This window comes from Bufo gargarizans, chromosome 9, assembly GCF_014858855.1.
Source record: "Bufo gargarizans isolate SCDJY-AF-19 chromosome 9, ASM1485885v1, whole genome shotgun sequence".
NCBI lineage: Eukaryota > Metazoa > Chordata > Amphibia > Anura > Bufonidae > Bufo > Bufo gargarizans.
Genome location: NC_058088.1, coordinates 102993725 through 103015961, shown reverse-complemented (window position 1 = coordinate 103015961; position 22237 = coordinate 102993725). Strand labels below are relative to the sequence as shown.

At 42.8% G+C, this 22237-nt stretch overlaps 1 protein-coding gene across 1 annotated transcript in view; it reads left to right on the top strand.

Moving 5' to 3' along the window:
* CUL4B (cullin 4B) overlaps nucleotides 1-22237 on the top strand; it is a 55041-nt gene that overhangs the window by 9333 nt on the left and 23471 nt on the right. The window contains exons 4-14 of the mRNA XM_044268609.1: nucleotides 2807-2910; nucleotides 3937-4006; nucleotides 9414-9487; nucleotides 10488-10650; nucleotides 11432-11521; nucleotides 17432-17514; nucleotides 17860-17927; nucleotides 18149-18267; nucleotides 18795-18987; nucleotides 19204-19308; nucleotides 20730-20840. Coding sequence (XP_044124544.1) covers nucleotides 2807-2910; nucleotides 3937-4006; nucleotides 9414-9487; nucleotides 10488-10650; nucleotides 11432-11521; nucleotides 17432-17514; nucleotides 17860-17927; nucleotides 18149-18267; nucleotides 18795-18987; nucleotides 19204-19308; nucleotides 20730-20840 — 1180 coding nt within the window. The remainder of the gene's footprint in view (nucleotides 1-2806; nucleotides 2911-3936; nucleotides 4007-9413; nucleotides 9488-10487; nucleotides 10651-11431; nucleotides 11522-17431; nucleotides 17515-17859; nucleotides 17928-18148; nucleotides 18268-18794; nucleotides 18988-19203; nucleotides 19309-20729; nucleotides 20841-22237) is intronic.

Genomic DNA, 22237 nt, shown 5'->3' with positions numbered 1-22237 from the left:
ATCCAGCCAGCAAAGGAGGCAATATGTACAATCAAAATACATTAGTCAGTGGCTTGTAGTAACTTTCTCTACATGATAAATGACACTTACTGAAGTGAGACAACCCCCTTTAAGCAACTTCTCAAAAACTTTGATTTAATGAAGCTGAGTTTTAATTGTTTTACATTTATTTTTCACCATTAACATTGACACTTAGATTTTAAAGGGGTTGTGTCATAAACTCCTTTTCACTCTAAGGGCCCATTCACACGCCTGCAATTTTTTTCCAGATCCGTTACGGATTTTGTGGACCTATTCATTTTCAATGGGGCCGGAACAGATGCTATGTGCTGTCCGCATCCGCATTTCCGGATCCGCAATTCCGTTCCCGAAAAATAAAAAAATAAAATATATATATATATATATATATATATATATATATATATATAGAACATGTCCTGTTCTTGTCCGCAATTGCTATTTTCTATTATGGTGCCGGCGATGTGCGGTCCGCAAATTGTGGAACGCACATTGCAGTGTTCGTGTTTTGCGGATCCAAAATTTGCAGACAGCAAAACACCTATGGACGTGTGAATGGACCCTAAAGTGTATTTCATTGATTGCTCTAGCTCCTGGTCCTCTTTTGGATAGTTTGGTTTGTCATGTGTCTGCTGTTCCATCGTTCCTTAGGGCAGTGAGATGTGTCCTGACATCAGCATAGGGCTGCAACGATTAATCGATGTAATCGATTATATTCGATAACTGGATTCGTTGTCGACGAATCCAGTTATCGAATAATCGCCGATTCGTTGCTATTCGGGCGGGCGGGCGGTCGCTGCATCTTTATTTTACCTTTTTACAATGACGCTCCCGCTCCTGTAACAGCCAGGCAGAGCGGACGGCGGCGTAACGTCACTCACTCACGTGACACGCCTGCTCCGCCTCCTTCATTCATGAAGTGGGCGGAGCAGGCGCGTCACGTGATTGAGTGACGTTACGCCGCCGTCCGCTCTGCCTGGCTGTTACAGGAGCGGGAGCGTCATTGTAAAAAGGTAAAATAAAGATGCAAGCATCTGGGCCGGGGCTGTTAGGGGGAAGGGGGAGGGGGGATCTGTCTATGGCACTGCTATGGGAAGGGGGGGTCTGTGTATAGCACTGCTATGGGGAGGGGGGAGGATCTGTCTATGGCACTGCTATGGGGAGGGGGGTCTGTGTATAGCACTGCTATGGGGAGGAGGGGGGGGTCTGTGTATGGCACTGCTATGGGAAGGGGGGTCTGTGCACTGTTATGAGGAAAGGGATCTGTGCACTGTTATGCCCATAACAGTGCACATATCCCCCTCTCCATAACTACGCCGTCCACAGATCCCCCTCTCCATAACTACGCCGTCCACAGATCCCCCTCTCCATAACTACGCCGTCCACAGATCCCCCTCTCCATAACTACGCCGTCCACAGATCCCCCTCTCCATAACTACGCCGTCCACAGATCCCCCTCTCCATAACTACGCCGTCCACAGATCCCCCTCTCCATAACTACGCCGTCCACAGATCCCCCTCTCCATAACTACGCCGTCCACAGATCCCCCTCTCCATAACTACGCCGTCCACAGATCCCCCTCTCCATAACTACGCCGTCCACAGATCCCCCTCTCCATAACTACGCCGTCCACAGATCCCCCTCTCCATAACTACGCCGTCCACAGATCCCCCTCTCCATAACTACGCCGTCCACAGATCCCCCTCTCCATAACTACGCCGTCCACAGATCCCCCTCTCCATAACTACGCCGTCCACAGATCCCCCTCTCCATAACTACGCCGTCCACAGATCCCCCTCTCCATAACTACGCCGTCCACAGATCCCCCTCTCCATAACTACGCCGTCCACAGATCCCCCTCTCCATAACTACGCCGTCCACAGATCCCCCTCTCCATAACTACGCCGTCCACAGATCCCCCTCTCCATAACTACGCCGTCCACAGATCCCCCTCTCCATAACTACGCCGTCCACAGATCCCCCTCTCCATAACTACGCCGTCCACAGATCCCCCTCTCCATAACTACGCCGTCCACAGATCCCCCTCTCCATAACTACGCCGTCCACAGATCCCCCTCTCCATAACTACGCCGTCCACAGATCCCCCTCTCCATAACTACGCCGTCCACAGATCCCCCTCTCCATAACTACGCCGTCCACAGATCCCCCTCTCCATAACTACGCCGTCCACAATTTGTTTTAATATGGCCTTTGAACATAATTTTTCAAGTAAGATCATATAAACCTCTCTGTTTTGTAATTTTGTCGTTTTTTCCGATTAATCGATTAATCGTAGAAATTAATCGGCAACTAATCGATTATTCAAATAATCGTTAGCTGCAGCCCTACATCAGCAGATCATGTGACACTAAACACTTTGTTCCTGCCGATGACTCTTCTTACTTCCAACATTACAAGGCACCAATTCATTCCACATCCATATGTCCGTTCCGCAGAAGGATAGAACATGTCCCATACTTGGCCACAAAATATGGACCATGGAACCATTAAAGTCAACAGGTCCGCCAAAAATGCTGATGCAACACGGACGGTATACGTGTTTGTGGACCACAAAATGCCTGTGGTCGTGTGCGTGAGGTCTAAGATGAGGGAATAAATCTCTTGTAGACGGAAGCGTTACATTTCGCACCTTGCCCGTTGTTCTGAAGCTGACCATTGGATTTCTGCAGCAGATCCCTGTGCGCCTTTTATCAGTGAAAAAAATATATTTTCCTATATTTGTTTTTTTTCGTGGGGAATATTAATCTGTTTCATCTTTAATTTTAGGCTGTTGAAAACCTTTGCTCTTACAAGATTTCTGCAAATCTCTACAAACAATTAAGACAGATATGCGAGGACCACATCAAAGCACAAATTCACCAGTTCAGAGAATATCCTTTTTACTTTGTGTGCAGTTTTTCTGATATGGGAAACATCTGGTATGTTTCTGTCGCTTGGATTGTGTATGTAAAGCAGGTACCTCTTAATCAGGTGAACCACAGCTATGTGTCTATGCAAACGGCTTGATAGGCAAGTCGCTGGTGACAGATTCCCTTGAAATCTGAGGTAACTTCTTGGCTCGCATCCAGGTGAATTTTCCCTTGTATGTTAGGCCTCTTTCACACGGGCGTCCCGGATTTGCTCCGGGTGCGTCGCGTGCGCATTGCGGCAAACCCGTGCGAGTAGGCACGCAATTGCAGTCAGTTTTTTTCTGCGTGTGAAAAAAAACAACTGAATGTGGTACCCAGACCCGAACCCGGACTTCTCCACTAAAGTTCGGGTTTGGGTTAGGTGTTCTGTAGATTTCATTATTTTCACTTCTAACATTGTTATAAGGGAAAATAATAGAATTCTTAATACAGAATGCTTACTAAAATGTGGCTTGAGGGGTTAAAAAAATTAAATAAAAAATGTACTCACCTCATCCACTTGATTGTGCAGCGGGTATCGTAGTCTTGCTTCTTTCAGGACCTGCAAAAGGACCTTTGACGTAATCGTGAGCGCGGTGACTGCGCAGGTCCTGCTGAATGAAGATCGAAAAAACACAAACTATAGAACATGCTGCGTATTTTCACGCAACGCACAAGTGGTGCATGAAAATCACCGCTCTTCTGAACAGCCCCATCGAAGTGAATGGGTCTGGATTCAGTGTGGGTTCAGTGCATTCACCCCATGCATTGCACCCGCGCGGAATTCTCGCCGGTGTGAAAGGGGCCTTAGGGAGTTCCCTCATTATAGATCTGTTTTGGGAATTGCTCCTGTACTAATAATGAGGTCAGGAATTCACTGCCGTTCCTCTGTTGGACCAGGTGGATGATGGGCAGAATATTAACAGTAAACTATGCTTTATTGGTCATTTTAGCACTTCTGTGACATGATGTTTAGATCCGATTTTGTTTCCTTAATAGACTTTTTACAGATTCTTTGGATAGTGTTCTGTTCCTAAAGAAAATAGACAAATGCTGGCAGGATCATTGCAGACAAATGGTAAGGGAACCTTGTCACGTTGGTACATGGTGTGTGCCCTGAGCCGATAAATATATAGGGGAAAGATTCAGTGGTACTTGAATTTCATTCATTTATATCCATGTTCCTTCTGTGCTTTAGGAGTCTAGTGGGCAGACCTCTCAGTAACTGACAGCTATCGCTGTGTGCATACTCACAGGGGGGCTGGCAGGCACTAATGGGACCGCCTACTGGACTCCTAAGCATAGAATAAGCACCAGATGTCAATCAGTAAGTTTAACGTTTTTGGATATTTATCTATTTCGCTCACATTTTCTTGTTTTGGCTTTTAGATTTTTCCTCCCTAACTTCCTGGAGCCATAACTTTTTTTTTCGTTTTTCCGTTCACGTATCTATACGAGGACTTGTTTTTTGCGGGACAAGTTGTACTTTCTAATGCCACCATTTTAATTTAGTATACAATGTAGGGGCTAGTGGGGAAAAAAGTTCAAAATGGAGTGGAATGGGGGGAAAAACGCAATTTCGCCACAGTTTTTAATGGGTTTTGTCCCTACGGCGTTCCCTTTGCGTCAAAATTGACCTATGCCCTTCATTCTCTGGGTCAATATAATTACAACAATACCACATATTTATAGGTTTTTATGTTTACGTTAAATTTTTATTTTTTTTAACATCACCATATTCTGACACCCCCCCATAACTTTTTTTTTTTTTTTAGAGTTATGTATACTGAGCTGTGTGGAGGCTCATTTTTTGCAGGACAATCTGTAGTTTATATTGCTACCATTTTGGCGTGTGTGTGACTTTTAGATCACGTTTTATGACATTTTGGGTAAGAGAAGCGATGAAAATATAGAGAATCAGCCATTTGACTTTTTGGAAAAATATTTTTATATTATAATTGCTTGGGTGTTTTTCGGACGCGGTAATGTCCATGATGTTTATATATTTATATTTTTTACACTTTTATGTTTTTGTAGCCGGTGTTTGAGGCTACAAGACTTTATATTATATTTATTCTATATTAACATGTTTCCTAGAGAAGCATGGTAATAGCTGAATTTCTAATTTCTTATGTTGGCCTGCCACCTGCTGGCAGGTGGCAGGCCAACACAGAAATTTGGGTTAGGTGTTCTGTAGATTTTATTCTTTGCCCTTTTATAACATGGTTATAAGGGGAAATAATAGCATTCTTAATACAGAATGCTTACTAAAATGTGGCTTTAGGGGTTAAAATTTAACTCGCCCCATCCACTTGATCGTGTAGCGGATCTCCTCTTCTTTCTACTTTCTTCAGCACCTGGCTAAAGGACCTTTTGAGGAAGTCACTGCGCTCATCAAATGGTCCATCATGGTGATGGACCATGTGATGAGCGCAGTGACGTCACCACAGGTCCTTTACATCAAAAAAGAAAGAAGACATGCCAGGCTGAGCATTCAAGTAGATTAAGGTGAGTTTAGTAACATAGTACATAAGGCCGAAAAAGACATTTGTCCATCCAGTTCGGCCTGTCATCCTGCAAGTTGATCCAGAGGAAGGCAAAAAAAAAACTGAGGTAGAAGCCAATTTTCCCCACTTTAGGGGAATAAAAAATTCCTTCCCGACTCCAATCAGGCAATCAGAATAACTCCCCGGATCAACGACCCCTCTCTAGTAACTATATCCTGTAATATTATTACGCTCCAGAAATACATCCAGGCCCCTCTTGAATTCCTTTATTGTACTCACCATCACCACCTCCTCAGGCAGAGAGTTCCATAGTCTCACTGCTCTTACCGTAAAGAATCCTCTTCTATGTTTGTGTACAAACCTTCTTTCCTCCAGACGCAGAGGATGTCCCCTCGTCACAGTCACCGTCCTGGGAATGAATAGATGATGGGATAGATCTCTGTACTGACCCCTGATATATTTATACATATTAATTAGATCTCCCCTCAGTCGTCTTTTTTCTAAAGTGAATAACCCTAATTTTGATAATCTTTCAGGGTACTGTAGTTGCCCCATTCCAGTTATTACTTTAGTTGCCCTCCTCTGGACCCTCTCCAGCTCTGCTATGTCTGCCTTGTTTACAGGAGCCCAGAACTGTACACAGTACTCCATGTGTGGTCTGACTAGCGATTTGTAAAGTGGTAGGACTATGTTCTTATCACGGGCATCTATGCCCCTTCTGATGCAACCCATTATCTTATTGGCCTTGGCAGCAGCTGCCTGACACTTGTTTTTGCAGCTTAGTTTGCTGTTTATTAAAATTCCTAGATCCTTTTCCATGTCAGTGTTACTGAGTGTTTTACCATTTAGTATGTACGGGTGACTTGCATTATTCCTTCCCATGTGCATAACTTTTCATTTGTCTGTGTTAAACCTCATCTGCCACTTATCTGCCCAAGCCTCCAATCTATCCAGATCGCTCTGTAGTAGTATACTGTCCTCATCAGTGTTATTACTTTACACAGTTTAGTGTCATCTGCGAAAATGTATACTTTACTATGCAAGCCTTCTACAAGATCATTAATAAATATATTGAAGAGAATAGGGCCCAATACTGACCCCTGAGGTACCCCACTGGTCACAGTGACCCAATCTGAGTGTGTACCATTAGTAACCACCCTCTGTTTTCTATCACTCAGCCAGTTACTTACCCACATACAGACGTTTTCTCCTAGTCCGAGCATTCTCATTTTATATACTAACCTTTTATGTGGTACAGTGTCAAATGCTTTGGAGAAGTCCAGATACACGACATCCATTGATTCACCACTGTCAAGTCTAGAACTTACCTCCTTATAGAAACTGATTAAATTTGTTTGGCATGACCAATCCCTCACAAAGCCATGCTGATATGGCGTTATTTGCTTATTTCCGTTGAGATGCTCTAACATAGCATCTCTCAGAAAACCTTCAAACAGTTTACCCACAACAGATGTTAAACTTACCGGCCTATAGTTTCCAGGCTCTGTTTTTGGACCCTTTTTGAATATTAGCACCACATTTGCCATGCGCCAATCCTGTGGGACGTTCCCTGTCAGTATAGAGTCATCAAATATCAGAAATAAGGGTCTGGCTATGACATTACTTAATTCCCTTAGGATACAGGGGTGTATGCCATCTGGTCCTGGCGATTTGTCTATTTTAACCTTTTTAAGTCGCTGTTGTACTTCTTCCTGGGTCAGACAGGACACTTTTAATGGGGAATTTATTTTTACATTCAGCATTTCATCTGACAGTTTATTTTCCTCAGTGAATACATTGGAGAAAAAAATATTTAACAGCTTTGCTTTCTCCTCGTCGCTCTCTGCGACTTCCCCCTGATTACTCTTTAAAGGGCCGACACCTTCAGATTTATACTTTTTAACATTTATATAACTGAAGAACATTTTAGGGTTAGTTTTACTCTCTTTGGCAATTAATCTCTCGGTCTCTAGTTTGGCCGCTTTTATTTGTTTTTTACATGTTCTATTTTTTTTTCAGTGCTTCCGTGCCACCCTCCTGTTTTAGTGATTTACATGCTTTCTTTTTGTCAGTTATTGCTTTCTTTACAGTTCTATTTATCCACATTGGTTTGTTTTTGTTCCTTAACTTTTTTTTCCCATACGGTATGTACCTCTCACAATGAGATTTTAGAATGCTTTTAAAGATATCCCATTTTGTGGCTGTATTTTTATTTTTGAGGACTTTGTCCCAATTCGTTCGGCCTATGGCCTCTCTTAGTTGGCTAAAATGAGCTTTTTTGAAGTTTGGTATTTTTGTTCCTCCCCGTAGAAACGCTCTTTTGAATAATTGGAAGGTTATTACTTTATGGTCACTATTTCCCAGGTGTCCCCTAACCTGCACGTCTGTTGTTCTGTCCGGCCTATTGGTTAATACTAAGTCCAGTATGGCCGTCCCTCTAGTCGGGTCCTGAACCAGTTGGGAGAGGTAATTGTCTTTGGTTATTGCCAAGAACCTGTTTCCTTTATGAGATATACAAGTTTCAGTTTCCCAGTCTATATCAGGGTAGTTGAAGTCCCCCTATAATAACCACCTCATTATGATTTGCTGCCTCGTCTATCTCGTTTAGTAGTAGATTTTCTGTGGACTCTGGTATATTAGGTGGTTTATAGTAAACTCCTATTAGTAATTTATTGTTTTTAGCTCCATGTATCTCTACCCACAGTGACTCCACATTAATTGTTTTTAATTTTAACCCCTCCATCACTATTTTACTAAGCATTCTGTATTAAGAAAGCTATTATTTTCCTTTTAACCATGTTATAAGCAAAAATAATAAAGATCGAGTCCCCATCCCGATCGTCTCCTAGCAACCATGCTTGAAAATTGCACCGCATCCGCACCTGCTTGCGGATGCTTGCGATTTTCACGCAGCCCTATTCAGTTCTATGGGGCCTGCGTTGCGTGAAAAACACAATGTGCACAATATAGAACTTGCTGCAATTTTCACGCAACGCATCAGTGATGCTTGAAAATCACCGCTCATGTTAACAGCCCCATTTAAGTGAATGGGTCCGGATTCGGTGCGGGTGCAATGCATTCACCTCACGCATTGCACCCGCACGGAATTCTCGCCCGTGTGAAAGGAGCCTTAGGGCTCATGCACTTGACCGTATGCCCTCTGAGACATATGGTCTGCGAGCGGGACATATGTCCCGGAGCGGCATACATCGTGCGCACAGGCCGCCCATGGGACTATTGTCCCGCACTCATATGATATTAATAATAGCCCTGCAGGCGGCCCAATGCACACAGCATCATAGTAACCTATGATGCTGTGCGCTTCCGTGCGCACGATGTATGCCGCTCCGGGACATATGGCCCGCTCACGGACCGTATGTCTCTGAGGGCATACGGCTGTGTGCATGAGCCCTAAATCACGGCATCTAAAGGCTTTAATGACCGCAATCTGCATTTTTGCTGGTTGCGGTCATCAGCCAACTGCATGTTTACCCATTGCTCTGGCGCCGTAAATGTACGGCGCAGATAGTGAAAGGGTTAAGGCTTGTAGCAGAAATGTCGCTTTTACACCTTGGATAAATAAAGATCCTATTTTAATTTGATTCCATTGAGTTTTTATAAAGTTTTTTTATTTGTGGAAGGGACTGGATCCATTCCTGTGGTAACTTGCAAATTAACTGTTTATTATTACCACTTGACTCTTGTTTGCTGATTGGCTATTTTTCCTACTGCCGTATCACTCCTCTTTGCACCGCTGCCCCATCGTTCTTGATCCCTAGGCATGCATAATGTGCATGATTATATGACACAATGGTGACCCGTCACTCCCAGCTGTGGTGACTTGTCCTGGTGACATCATGTCTCCTTACTATTGTGTACATAGGTCCAAGAATGGTGGAAACATGATGGTATTTGAATGTTCAGGGGAGTGGGTTAGAAATATTTGTTGAAATTAATTTTTTTTTTTTTGTCTTGAAGATCATGATTAGAAGTATTTTCCTTTTTTTGGATCGTACCTACGTTCTTCAGAATTCCATGCTGCCGTCTATATGGTAAAATTATGTGTTTTTTGCTTTTACAATAGGGTTTCAGGGGCGATTCATGCTACGGTGTGCCTATACGATGGTATATTGCAGAGGTGTATATTCCATGTCTGATGGAAGGCTTATGAAATACAGTAGGTAAAGTCCACGGCACTCGTAATTAAAGTGATCAGAAATGGTTCATTTATTGTCCATCCCAAGATTGAATCTTATAACACCGGCCTTCAATCTTGGGATGGACAATAAATGAACCATTTCTGATCACTTAAATTACGAGTGCCATGGTCTTTACCTATTTCATATTGATTATTACCACCGAGCACCGACTGTTACACAAGGAGTGCCATCCACTACAAACTATTATATATGATGGAAGGCTTAGACATGATGTGAACACAGCCTTATGGTAGACCATGCACTAAAATTTTATACGCCTTAGGGCTCATGCAGACAAACGTATTTTCTTTCCACTTCCGTTCCGTTTTTATTTTTTTGGGGAGGACAGTATGCGGAACCATTCAAAAAAGTAGTGTATGTCCTACTATGGTCCGCAAATCACGGTCCGAGGCCCCATTCAAGTCAATGTGTCTGCAAAAAATACAGAACGCACATGGAACACATCCATATTTTGAGGATTCCTACTGTAGAAATGCTATGCCCAGCCCATATTGCTCATGTGTTTGGTGATTAATAAGTTACTGTTTCCGATCTGCAAAAAAAATTGCATATGGAAACCATACGGATATGTTTTGTGAAATAATGGAACGGAAGAGAACTTAAATCGGAAAAAAAAAAACTCGAACAATGGATACGTAAAAAAACGGACCGCAGAACGGTCGTGTGCATGAGCCCTTATGCTAACATTTTTATCAAGGTTGTTCAATCACTATGCTTGGGCCAAGAACAGAACATGCAACCCCCCCTTGCAATATTGGATGTCTATAATCTGATATAGATTGGTATAATCTGCCTGATTGTATATTTTAAGTGTCTTGTTCTGTATCACTAGGGACATGGGACTAGAACTATTTAGAACTCACATAATCAGCGATCAAAAAGTTCAGAACAAGACTATTGATGGCATTCTTCTCTTAATTGAGAGAGAAAGGAACGGAGAAGCCATTGATAGAAGTCTGTTACGAAGTCTTCTGAGTATGCTTTCTGACCTACAAGTAAGTCCTACACATCTATTGTCAAATATATATATTTTTTTCACCGCATAGCTAAGCAAATTTGACCTTTTTGTGCCTGGAGATTTTTTTAGAGCCATCTGAATTCTAGCAAACAACGCTCAGCATGCAGCAAACTGCTGTGGACACATTTGCACAGTTTTTTTTTTTTCCTTTTCCCTACATGCAAAATTAAGCAACTTTTTAAATATTTATTATAAATTGTCTCCCATGTTGCTGCTGTAAAGTCTGTGTAACTCCTTCACATAGCTGATTGTCCTGTTGCTTCTGATCTTATTAAAGATAACAGCAGTAAGGATTAGAATTTGGAGATGGAGGAAAGCATGTCGGCACATAGGAGAGGAGATTCCTCAGTTGCTGTAGGAGAAAACCTCACAGGAATGAAACTGTACTTTAAGATAACTAGTAAAGGCATCTGCAACCTAGATACACGGGAAGATTTATCAAACTGGTGCAAATATAGAATTAGCTTAATTGCCCATAGCAACCAATCAGATTCCACCTTTCATTTTCCAAATTATCTGTGAAAAATGAAAGGTGGAATCTCATTGGTTGCTATGGGCAACTAAGCCAGTTCTACTTTACACCAGTTTGATAACTCTCCCCCACAGATCTTAAATCCAGGTCTATTTGTTTAGAATGTCCTAGACTATGTAGAATCGCTGTGGATTCTGCAGTACAAGTTTAGTGTCTGATATACTGTATTCCTTCTTCATTAGTTACTGTACATTTATTTGTGACTTTTATTGTTATTCTACTGTAGATTTACCAAGATTCATTTGAGCACAGATTCTTGGAAGAAACAAATCGGTTGTATGCTGCTGAAGGCCAAAGGCTCATGCAGGAAAGAGAGGTAGGTTTTTATAGATCACCATTAAAATATTGACCCTTAAAGGGGTTGTCCACTCCACATTTTCTCCTCTTCGATACCCCTCTTCGCACTCAGCAGGTCCACTTAATTCCGGCTGTGTGGGTTCCGGTCCCTGCATGGACAGAGTCACGTGCACCATTTTACCCAGTGACTGGCCTCCTAGGTGACATGCCCACCAGCGGCACATGCACATCAGTGATGTGCTGCTCGTTGACATCCCTGATGAGACTGCTGACATGGCTTACTGAGCTCTGCAAGAGAAGAGATTTAAATGAATAATTTGCAAATAATAAAATAATTCGCAAAAGTTGGTGGTTTCATCAGCCAATTCTCATGGGGACTGCCAAAGAAAGGGTATTGTCCTGACTGGGTCCCCTTCAATTAATATTAAAAACATGAATGATGCAATCCCTGTGTCATACATGGCCCACTCATACCATGCAATGTATACATTTAGCCTGGATTCACACATTCACAGTCTATTTTTTAGCCAAACTCAGGAGTGGACATATTAGTGTTTTGTTTCCTTGCTGCTTTTTGCACCCACTCCTGGATTTAGCTTAACCCTGGTTTCACACCTAAGCGTTTCGCAAACGCGCGTTTTTATGCGCGATTTTGTCGCGCGTTTTTATGAGCGTTTTTTGTAATAGTAAACGCGCGTTTGACGCGCGTTTGGGTGATTGACAGCAGTGTTGTCCAAAGAGTCTATGGCCCAAACGCGCGTCAAACGCGCCAAAAAAAACTCCTGTACTTGTTTGAGCGTTGGGCGTTTTACAGCGCGTTCAAACGCGCTGTAAAACGCGAAAATGTGAACCAGCCCCATAGGGAAGCATTGGTTTTCATGTGTTGCGCGTTTTACAGCGCGTAGGAACGCGCTGTAAAACGCTCAAGTGTGAACTTAGGGTTAAATAACATGAAATGCATCCAGAACTGTGTGTGTAAATCCAGCCTAAGAGGATTTCCACCTAAAATCATTATAGGAGAAGCAGAAATACTACTTGTATCCTATCTAGTAAAGGGTTATTGTTAGATTCTATGGACAAATTGACCCCAGAAATTGAAATGTTAATATGTCTGTAAGTAAAAGAAACAACATTTATAAAGTTTTCTGGCTGCTTGAAATTTCTGCCTTCATAATATTTTAATAAAATTTGTACCCTTTGGGTGTGACTCCTTTTTAATACTAAGAGATGCATAGAACATTGAAAATATAATGACAAGGCAACACAGTGGGCCACATTTACTAATGTGAATGCACGTAGATTTTGGCATAGACTATATGCACCTTAAAGGGTTTGTGCAACACAGACAATTGGCCAGACCTGTTAAGGGAATCTTACTTTGGGTGGGTCCACCCTAGGGTTAGGGATTCCGCTATGGCTTTCCGTTATAACATGGTTGTAATGGAAAATAACGGAATCCATAAGACTGAAGGACGGATCCGTTCTTCTGCCCATAGACTTGTATTATGACAGAATGCAAAACGGAAGCCTTTAAAAGGCATTCCGTTTGCTTTCCGTCCTAATGGAAGTCTATGGGGATCAAACGTATCCCTCTGGGTCCCGTTATGCAAGACGGAAAGCAAAGTCCTGTCTTCCGCCTTGCATAACTGCACCCAGACGGATACATTTTGATTCTCATAGACTTCTATTAGGACGGAAAGCAAACGGAATGCCTTTTAAAGGCTTCTGTTTTGCATTCTGTTATTTTCCATTATAACCATGTTATAACGGAATCCATAACGCTAGTGTGAACCCACCCTTAAACCGCTTCCTGGCACAACCTTTTAAACAGCATTTTAGAAGTTATGAAGGCTCAGTTGTAAAAGTAAGACCGCTTCCTATTTACACTATTTTATACACCTAAAAGTGGCGTTGAAAATGGTATATGAGACCCCCTAAGTCTTTTGGCTTTAAAGGAGTATTCTCATTTGGGACATGCATCCCGAGAGTGGGTCACCATTGCAGCATACATTTCAACCTTGGTTGTCCAAGCCTATGGGGACTCTAAGGTGCCCAAGTGCATCTACAATATGAAATTCCTTTTAACCCTTTCCGGAAGTCCAGTAATTTAAAAATGTCACCTTCTCGTGGGCGCCACAGGTGTCAGGTTTCTGCTGTTTTAAATGGCAGACACTCTGGGTTAATGTCTGCTATTGGCAATAACATTTGAAGTGTCTTCTCCGGGAGCGCTGAGCTCCCAGGGCCTGACTGGCTCCCCTGCATGGTAATCGGGGGAGCAGTTGGTTGTATGTGAAAGCTCTAATCTCTATAAAAAACAAAAAACTGGCATTTTACAAGGCCTATTGAGTCCTGCTGGTGGTAGGGCTACATAAGTACATAGCAAATCTGCAGTCTAACGATTGTGTATCATAGCCATTTAGGGTGACTTAAATTTATTTATTTTTTTAAATACAAAGTTTTTTTAAATATAAAAAATATATAATCATCGTCAGGTTGCAAAATGCCCAAAACATTAAAATATAAACATAGTTATCCCAGAAGTCAAATGAGGAACAGAAAAATCAAAGTGACTGATTCACAATTTTTTCGTTGCTTCACCTCCAAATAAAAATGAACAGAAATTATCTAAAAGTCACACTCAAGAATGGCATCGATAAAAACTACAGATCTCCCCCACACAGCTCCATAGACTTAACTTAAAAAAAAAAAAAAAAAAAAGTTGGTAATGAGTGTCAGTCGCAGAGTCTCTGACACTGGGGAAGCAGGTAAGGGACCACTCTGCAGACTAACCAATCGGAGCACTTTAGTGTGAAAATGCAGGTTTCAGGCTGTGATCTCCACGCAGGCAAGACCCCCAATGTGCCCCCAGAGCCCCTTGGGTATACACTGCCCCCAGATGCTGCCATTGTCCCCCATATGCTGCATTGCTTCCAATATGCCTCCTGCAGCATTCTCCTGCTAGTGATGTAAGCGGCTCAGGAATGGAGCTGCTGCGATGGCTGAAATTGGGGCTGCCACCGATCTTGGCCGTTTAACCCCATAGATGCCGCGGTTAGTAGCTGCCCGAGGCATTATTGGGGTTGAGAGGGAGGGAGCTCACTCTCTCTTCCATTAGGCCGATGGGAATGACATCCGTGTGTATTCTGTATTTTGCAAAACTGAACAGCTGGCCCTTCATAGAACAGTACTATTCTTGTCCATAATGCGGACACTAATAGGACATGTTCTGTTTTTTATTTTTTTATTTTTTTGCTGACCCATTGAAGTAAATGGTTCTGCATATGGTCCGCAAAAAAAAACGACATGGAAAGAAAATACGTTTGTGTGCATGAGCCCTAAGGCTGCTCAGATCCTGAGGGTCAGCGGGCCATATGTCCTGGAGTGGCATATATGCTGCGCACGGGGGCGCACAGATCATATGAGTGCAGGACAATAGCCCCGCAGGCGGTCCGATGCGCTCAGCATCATAGTAACCTATGATGCTGTGCACATGACGTATGCCGCTCCTGGACATATGGCCCGCTCAGAGGGCATACAGTCGTTTGCATGAGCCCTTAGTGTAAGGGTAGCACTGACTATACAGTGCATTGCAATACATGACTATTGCAATGAACTGTGTATCCATCAGGCCCACTGGATCTTTAAGATCCAAATGGGTCTTGATAAATATAAACAGTGTAAAAAAAAAAAAGTTTACGCATTTTTATAAAATTGTCTTTTATAATATCCATTCATTTATGTCATAAAAAAAATGAAATCAATAAAAACACTACACATAATTGGTATTGCCACGTCCATAACGACCTGATCTATAAAAGTTGCATAAATTGTGGGGTGCATTTTCTCCTGTTAGCCCTTGTGAAAATAAAGTTAGGGCTAAAGCAATATTATATTGGAAATGAAAGTTAATTTTTCATTTTCACAGCTATGCGTTTCTAAATTCTATAAAATGCTTGTTGGGTCAAAGCATTCACTTCACCCCTAGATTTATTGCTTGAAGGGTGTAGTTTCCAAAATGGGGTCAGTTTTGGGGGTTTTCTTTCTAGGAGTACCTCGGGGTCTCTTCAACTGTGATATGGCACTAATAAACCATTACAGCAAAATCTGCCCTCCGTTAACAATATGGCGCTCCTTTCCCTCTGCACCCTGCCGTGTGCCCAAACAGCAAGTTACGACCACATATGGGGTGTTTCTGTAAACTGCAGAATCAGGGTAATAAATATTGAGGTTTGCTTGGCTTTTAGCCCTTGCTGTATTACAGGAAAAATTTATTAAAATGGAAAATCTGCCCAAACAAATGAAATTTAAAAATGTCCCCTCCATTTACCTTTAATTCTTGTGGAACACCTAAAGTGTGTAAAATCAGTTTTGAATAACTTGAGGGGTGTGGTTTCTAAAATAGGGGAATTTAGGGGCGGTTTCTACTATGTTAGGCTACTTTCACACTAGCATTCAGGGCTCCGCTTGTGAGTTCCGTTTGAAGGCTCTCACAAGCGGCCCCGAACGCATCCGTCCAGCCCTAATGCATTCTGAGTGGATGCGGATCCGCTCAGAATGCATCAGTTTGGCCTCCGCTACGCTCGGCAGGCGGACACCCGAATGCTGCTTGCCCGCGTTCGGGTGTCCGCCTGGCCGTGCAGAGGCAAACGGATCCGTCCAGACTTACAATGTAAGTCAATGGGGACGGATCCGTTTGAATTTGACACTATATGGCTCAATTTTCAAACTGATCCGTCCCCCATTGACTCTCAATGTAAAATCTGGACGGATCCGTCTGAAGCTACTTTCACACTTAGAATTTTTTCTACAACATAATGCAGACGGATCTGTTCTGAACGGATCCTATCGTCTGCATTATAGGAGCGGATCCGTCTGAGCAGACCCCAGACGGATCCGCTCTGAACGCAAGTGTGAAAGTAGCCTAAGTCCCACAAAGTGACTCCATAACTGAACTGGTTCTTAAAGTGGGTTTTGGCAATTTTCTTATACATTTTAAAATTTGCTTCTAAGCCTTCTAACTTCCTGGAAAAAAAAATGATGCAAACATAAAGTATGCCTTTGGGGAATGTAAAGTAATAACTATTTTATGAAGTATCACTATCTGCTGTCTTAAAAGCGGAAAAAATGTAAATTTAGAAAATAGTGAATTTTTCCTTTTTTTTTTAATTTTTTTTTTATGCATAAATGTAAAACGTATCAACTCAAATTCATCACTAACATGAAGTACAATCTCAGAACGGCTTAGATAAGTAAAATCGTTCCAAAGTTATTACCACATAAAGTGACACGTCAGATTTGAAAAATGGGGCTCCGGCATTTGGTCCAAACCGGCTGTCGCTTGAACGGATTAAAACACAAGAAAAACATATAAATGTGGTATCGGTAACAAGTCAGTTTTACTCCACAGGAAACACTGTAGAAACAAAACCTATAAAACTGCGGTGGTTTGATTTCCAATTCCACCCTACTTGGAATTATTTTCCAGCCTCCACTACATTGTATGCAATCTAAAATGGTGCCATAAGAAAGTACAACTTGTGAATGGGAAGAAGGAAAAAAAAAAAGTTATGGCTCTGAAAGGCAGGGAGGGAAAAACGTAAAATCCTCTGGTGCTGAAAGGTTTTCCTGTTAGATGCAGGTCTCAATTTCAAGAATAGGGCACTGTCTTTGGTTGTCCAGGCCTATGGGGAGTTTTCAGGTGCCCATGTGTACTTTGCCATCTACAATATAAAATTCCCTTTAAATTTTGAGAAGCCCATAAGCTATCATTTACCCCTGAGACTTCATAGTGCTCTATGGCCCAAGCTAAACTGTTTTGTAGTCCAAATTCCACAGTTGGTGGGGGGTGGAGGTGGAGTAAAGTAATACATCTCTTGATTTTATATAGAAAAACTGAAATAATACGGGAACCTCTCTGTGTATGGTACAGGTCCCAGAATATCTTCATCATGTAAACAAGCGCTTAGAAGAGGAAGCTGATCGAGTGATCACATATTTGGATCAAAGCACACAGTAAGTGTCCGCGTGCATCATTTGTGTGCCTTTTGGCTCAAAGTGCATTGTTTGTCTATAAGAGGTGTATAGGACTGCAGGTCATCGTTATCAGATCGGTGGGGTTCTGCTCCCCCCACACGCCCTCCATCAGGCACCGGAACTACACAATTTACCGGCCATGCCTGGTTACAGCAACATTGCTCCCATTCGGCTCTACAGAAGCATACGAAGTGAATTGCATTTGTAGCGGTTCTGTTAGCGTACTAAATTAATACATCACATGGTAGCAGTCTTTAGACATTTGATAATGTTTCTAGATGATTTTTATTAATGAACCCTTTGTATATTTCTTTTTGAATACAGGAAACCTTTAATTGCCACAGTTGAAAAGCAACTTCTTGGTGAACACTTAACAACAACGCTCCAGAAAGGTACAATTTTTGTTGGCGACCTGCTTTATGTTTGTGTTGGTTTTTTGTGCTTTTTATATCCGTTGCCACTAATGAGTTAGTTGTCATATTTGCCTTAGCATTCCAGCTCCCCCCCCCCCCCCCCAAGAAGAGGTAGCATTGAAACCGCCCCCGTCTCCATAGAAGTGGATTGCTCTGTGTCACATAGAAATAACAGATTTAGTCTTGTCTTCCAAAACCAGGTTTGAATCACCTTCTGGACGAAAACCGAATTCAGGACCTCTCCTTGCTTTATCAGTTGTTTAGCAGAGTCCGAGGGGGAGTGCAGGTTCTTCTACAGCACTGGATTGAGTACATCAAGGTAGATGTTTGTGTCTAAAATGCCTTTGGCCTCTTTCACAGGAGCGATACGGATTGGCTCCGGGTGCGTTCAGTGACATTCGCACCCAAGTTGTCAGTTTTGTCTGTAATTGCGTTTGCGTTGCGTTTTTTCCACTCAGGTGCAATCAGTTTTGATGTTTTTCACGCATGTGAAAAAAAAAAAAAACTTAATGTTTACAAACATCTCCTAGCAACCTTAAGTGAAAAACGCACTGCACCCTGGATACAATGTGTTTTTCACTGAAGCTCCATTCACTTCTATGGGGCCAGGGCTGCATGAAAAACGCAGAATATAGAAGATGCTGAAAATCTCACCAACGCAGAAATGATGCGTGAAAAAAACGTACACAGACCCATTAAAATGAATGGGTCAGGTTTCAATGCGGGTGCTATGCGTTCACTTCACGTATCACTCCAGCAAGGAAAAGTCGCTCATGTGAAAGGGGCCTTTAAGTTTCCTGTTGAAATGTTTAGCAGCCGATGGTTTAATTACGGAATACATTTCAGGCCTTTGGAAGCACCATTGTGATAAATCCGGAAAAAGATAAAACTATGGTACAAGAACTGCTGGATTTCAAAGACAAAGTTGACCACGTGATTGACGTGTGCTTTATGAAGAACGAGAAGTTTGTCAATGCCATGAAAGAAGCTTTTGAAACGTTCATCAACAAGAGACCAAACAAGCCAGCTGAACTTATAGGTACATGAAGCCGCCATAGTGCGGTGTCTTACTTCACCAAATATTTGAACCGTCCTTGAATATTATGGTGCTGGAAAGTATGGGTGTCTGTCATTTGGTGACGACTAGTCCTAATTTGGCCACAGCACAGAAAATCCTTTGCTGTATTCTCTGTATTTTTACAATGTGCCAAATCAAGTTTTGTGTTAATTAAGTGAATCTTTTGTACTATTTCAGCAAAATATGTGGATTCAAAACTGCGAACTGGAAACAAGGAAGCGACAGATGAGGAGCTGGAGAAAATGCTGGATAAAATTATGATCATATTTAGGTTTATTTATGGTACGTGAGGTTCTGAAAGGAAATGAACAATTTGGTGGCATACAAGTCTTTAGTCTGGATTCATATCACATTTTTGCCCTATGTGTAACACCTGGATTGGGGGGGGGGGGGGGGGGGGGGAGCGTAGTACACTTTTCCATCCTGTATAATCCACCAAAAACACGTACAATGGAACTGGCTATATGGCATCCGTCTGAGGCATCTATTTAACATATAGTTTTGTTTGGTATAAGACGTGATGCTTTAGGAACACATGACAAAGTGTTATAAAAGACCCAGCCAATGACACAAATGTTGGCAATGAAACAATGCTCCCCGTTAAAGGAGTTGTGAAAGTTCAATTGCAACTGTCCTGAAGACAGGAAATATGCGAAAACAAAAAGTGAAACTCAGCATTTTTCTCCCCTGCTACTTCCTGCATCACATTTCGGTTCGGCAGCGATGACCTCCTCTTCCTGGCTGCAGCGGCAACATCCCGAACATACCATGTCGCAGTGCAGCCAATCACTGGCTTCCGCAGTATACACCGCACGGCTGCAAAGGCCAGTGATTGGCTGCAGCACTGACGTGATGCTTACAGGACATCACCTCCGCAGACAGGAAGGTGACGTAATTGCGTCAGGGGAGAAAAATCTTAGGTATCGCTTTGTTTGTTATTTTGGCACATTTACTGTTGCTGGGAGCTTTTTAATTGAACAACCCCTTTAAGTTTTATGGATTACGCTGTCCAGCTTTTTAACTAGGTGTGCTATAACTAGGTGTGCTAGACCTTAGGGTTAGGCCTCATGCACGCGGCCATTCCATGCATTACGGACCGCAATGCATGGTCATTATCGGTGCGGCTGCTGCGAAGGATCCAAATCTATTCAACTTGAATGGGTCCTTCATCCGTCCGCACCGCAAAAAAATAGAATAAGTTCAAAAATTATTTGCGGTGCGGAGGCACGGAGAGGAAACCTGGGGGTTCTGTGCCTCCGTTCCGCACCTTCCTGATTGCAGACGCATTCAATTGAATGGGTCCGCATCCGTGATGCGGTGAGCACGCGGCTGGTCCCTGCATATTGTGGGCCACAATACGGGCAACGGCCGTGCGCATGAGGCCTTATATTCAAATGCTGTAGCCAGGCTGCATTTTTTAACTGCTCTGTCCAACATATTTGTTAGGGGCAAATAAAACAAAGAGTCGTTTGCAGAGAGGGCTTTCAATCTTTGCAATGCAAAGGGTGAAATCTGCAACAAATCCATATTTCCATGCTGCATACAACAATCTGGAAGGGAAATTCCAGCTTGTGCGGGCGCTTATGTGTTGCATCTGATTTTCTACAGACATGTTCTAGTTCTGCATTTAATAATTTATGTTTGAAAGCATTGTGAAAATGTAAATGGATGAGACATGAAAGATGTTCTTTTAACTCTTACAGGGAAGGATGTCTTTGAGGCCTTCTACAAAAAAGACCTAGCCAAGAGGCTCTTGGTGGGGAAAAGTGCTTCCGTGGATGCTGAAAAATCTATGCTTTCCAAACTTAAGCATGGTAAGAGTACAATTTACACGGCTTGCCTTCACCCAGTGTTCTCTCAAAGGGTTTTCCTGGATTTTGATACTGATGACCTATACTTAGAAGAGGAGAAACGTAAAGAGGTGAAGAAATACACCCTGTAAATTGAACAAAATCAATTAAACAGCAACTGTTATAGGAGCAGCAGCGAAGATGTATTTAGTTCAGTAGTAGTCGTTTGAAGTGGATTTCCATCTGAAACATAAAAATGGTCATGTATTTGTACATCAGAAGTAGTGATGTTGTTTTCAAGTTCGACGTACAGGTTTGGATTATCAAAGAATCCCGTTATGGATTCCGCTGCCACGGACCATAACAGAATTCTCTGACGGCATGCACCACGGTAGGGTTGTTTTGATACCAGCATTTTATGGTTCCAATAGCCTGAGGCTATCAAAATTATGTTTTCGACCTCAATTATAACTCTTTAAAATATAACCTTTATTTTAAAAGTTCTCTAGTGAGGTAAAAATTTCAGCCTGCACCTAGTCGTGCTTATATAGTGAGGATATTTTGTTCATACCCTTTCACTAAGGGTACTTTCACAGTTGCGTTTTTCTTTTCCGGCACTGAGTTTCGTCAAAAGGGCTCAATGCCAGAAAATAACTGATCAGGTATATTATCCCCATGCATTCTGAATGGAGAGCAATCTGTTCAGGATGTCTTCAGTTCAGTCTTTTTGACTGATCAGGCAAAAGATAAAACCGCAGCATGCTACGGTTTTATTTCTCGCCCAGTTTCCTTGGGGGACACAGAAGACCTTGGGGTATAGCTCATCTCCCTAGGAGGCGTGACACTAAGTGAAAACTGTTAAGCCCCTCCTCCACAGCTATACCCTCAGCCTGGAGAGAGAGGCTGCCAGTTTTTGCTTAGTGTCCAAGGAGGCAAGACACTCCCTGCTACTGCAGGGCTGTTTTCTCCTTGTTTAAATTTTGATTTTTACTTTTTTCTTTTCTTTTTGTTCCAGACATTACGGGACAACAGAGACGCACTAGACCTCTCTGTTTCTCCCGGGGTCGAGCTGCGCCAGTGCCGGTCATCCGCACTGCTGCCTCCCCCACAGAAGGCAAGGTGGACCAGGGCAGCCCAGCTCCCCTGCATCCCGCCAGCGCAAGGGTCGCCCGCACGCCAAGTCCCTCTTCCAGCGTCCTGCCACTACGGTGCCAGTAGCTGAAGGGGCGACCCTGCTGGAACGGACCGAGGGTGAAGACGGCTGTGGTGAGAGAGTGGCTTCTCCAGGTCTCCTGCGTGACTGACCCCCATACTGGTCCCTGCTGGTCCTAGGCTGGCCCCATCCTAGCTTGTTTTATTAGCTCCCTCTCCTCCCCTCCACAATAGGTGCCCACTGAGGGGTTATGCTGGCGTCCCTATCA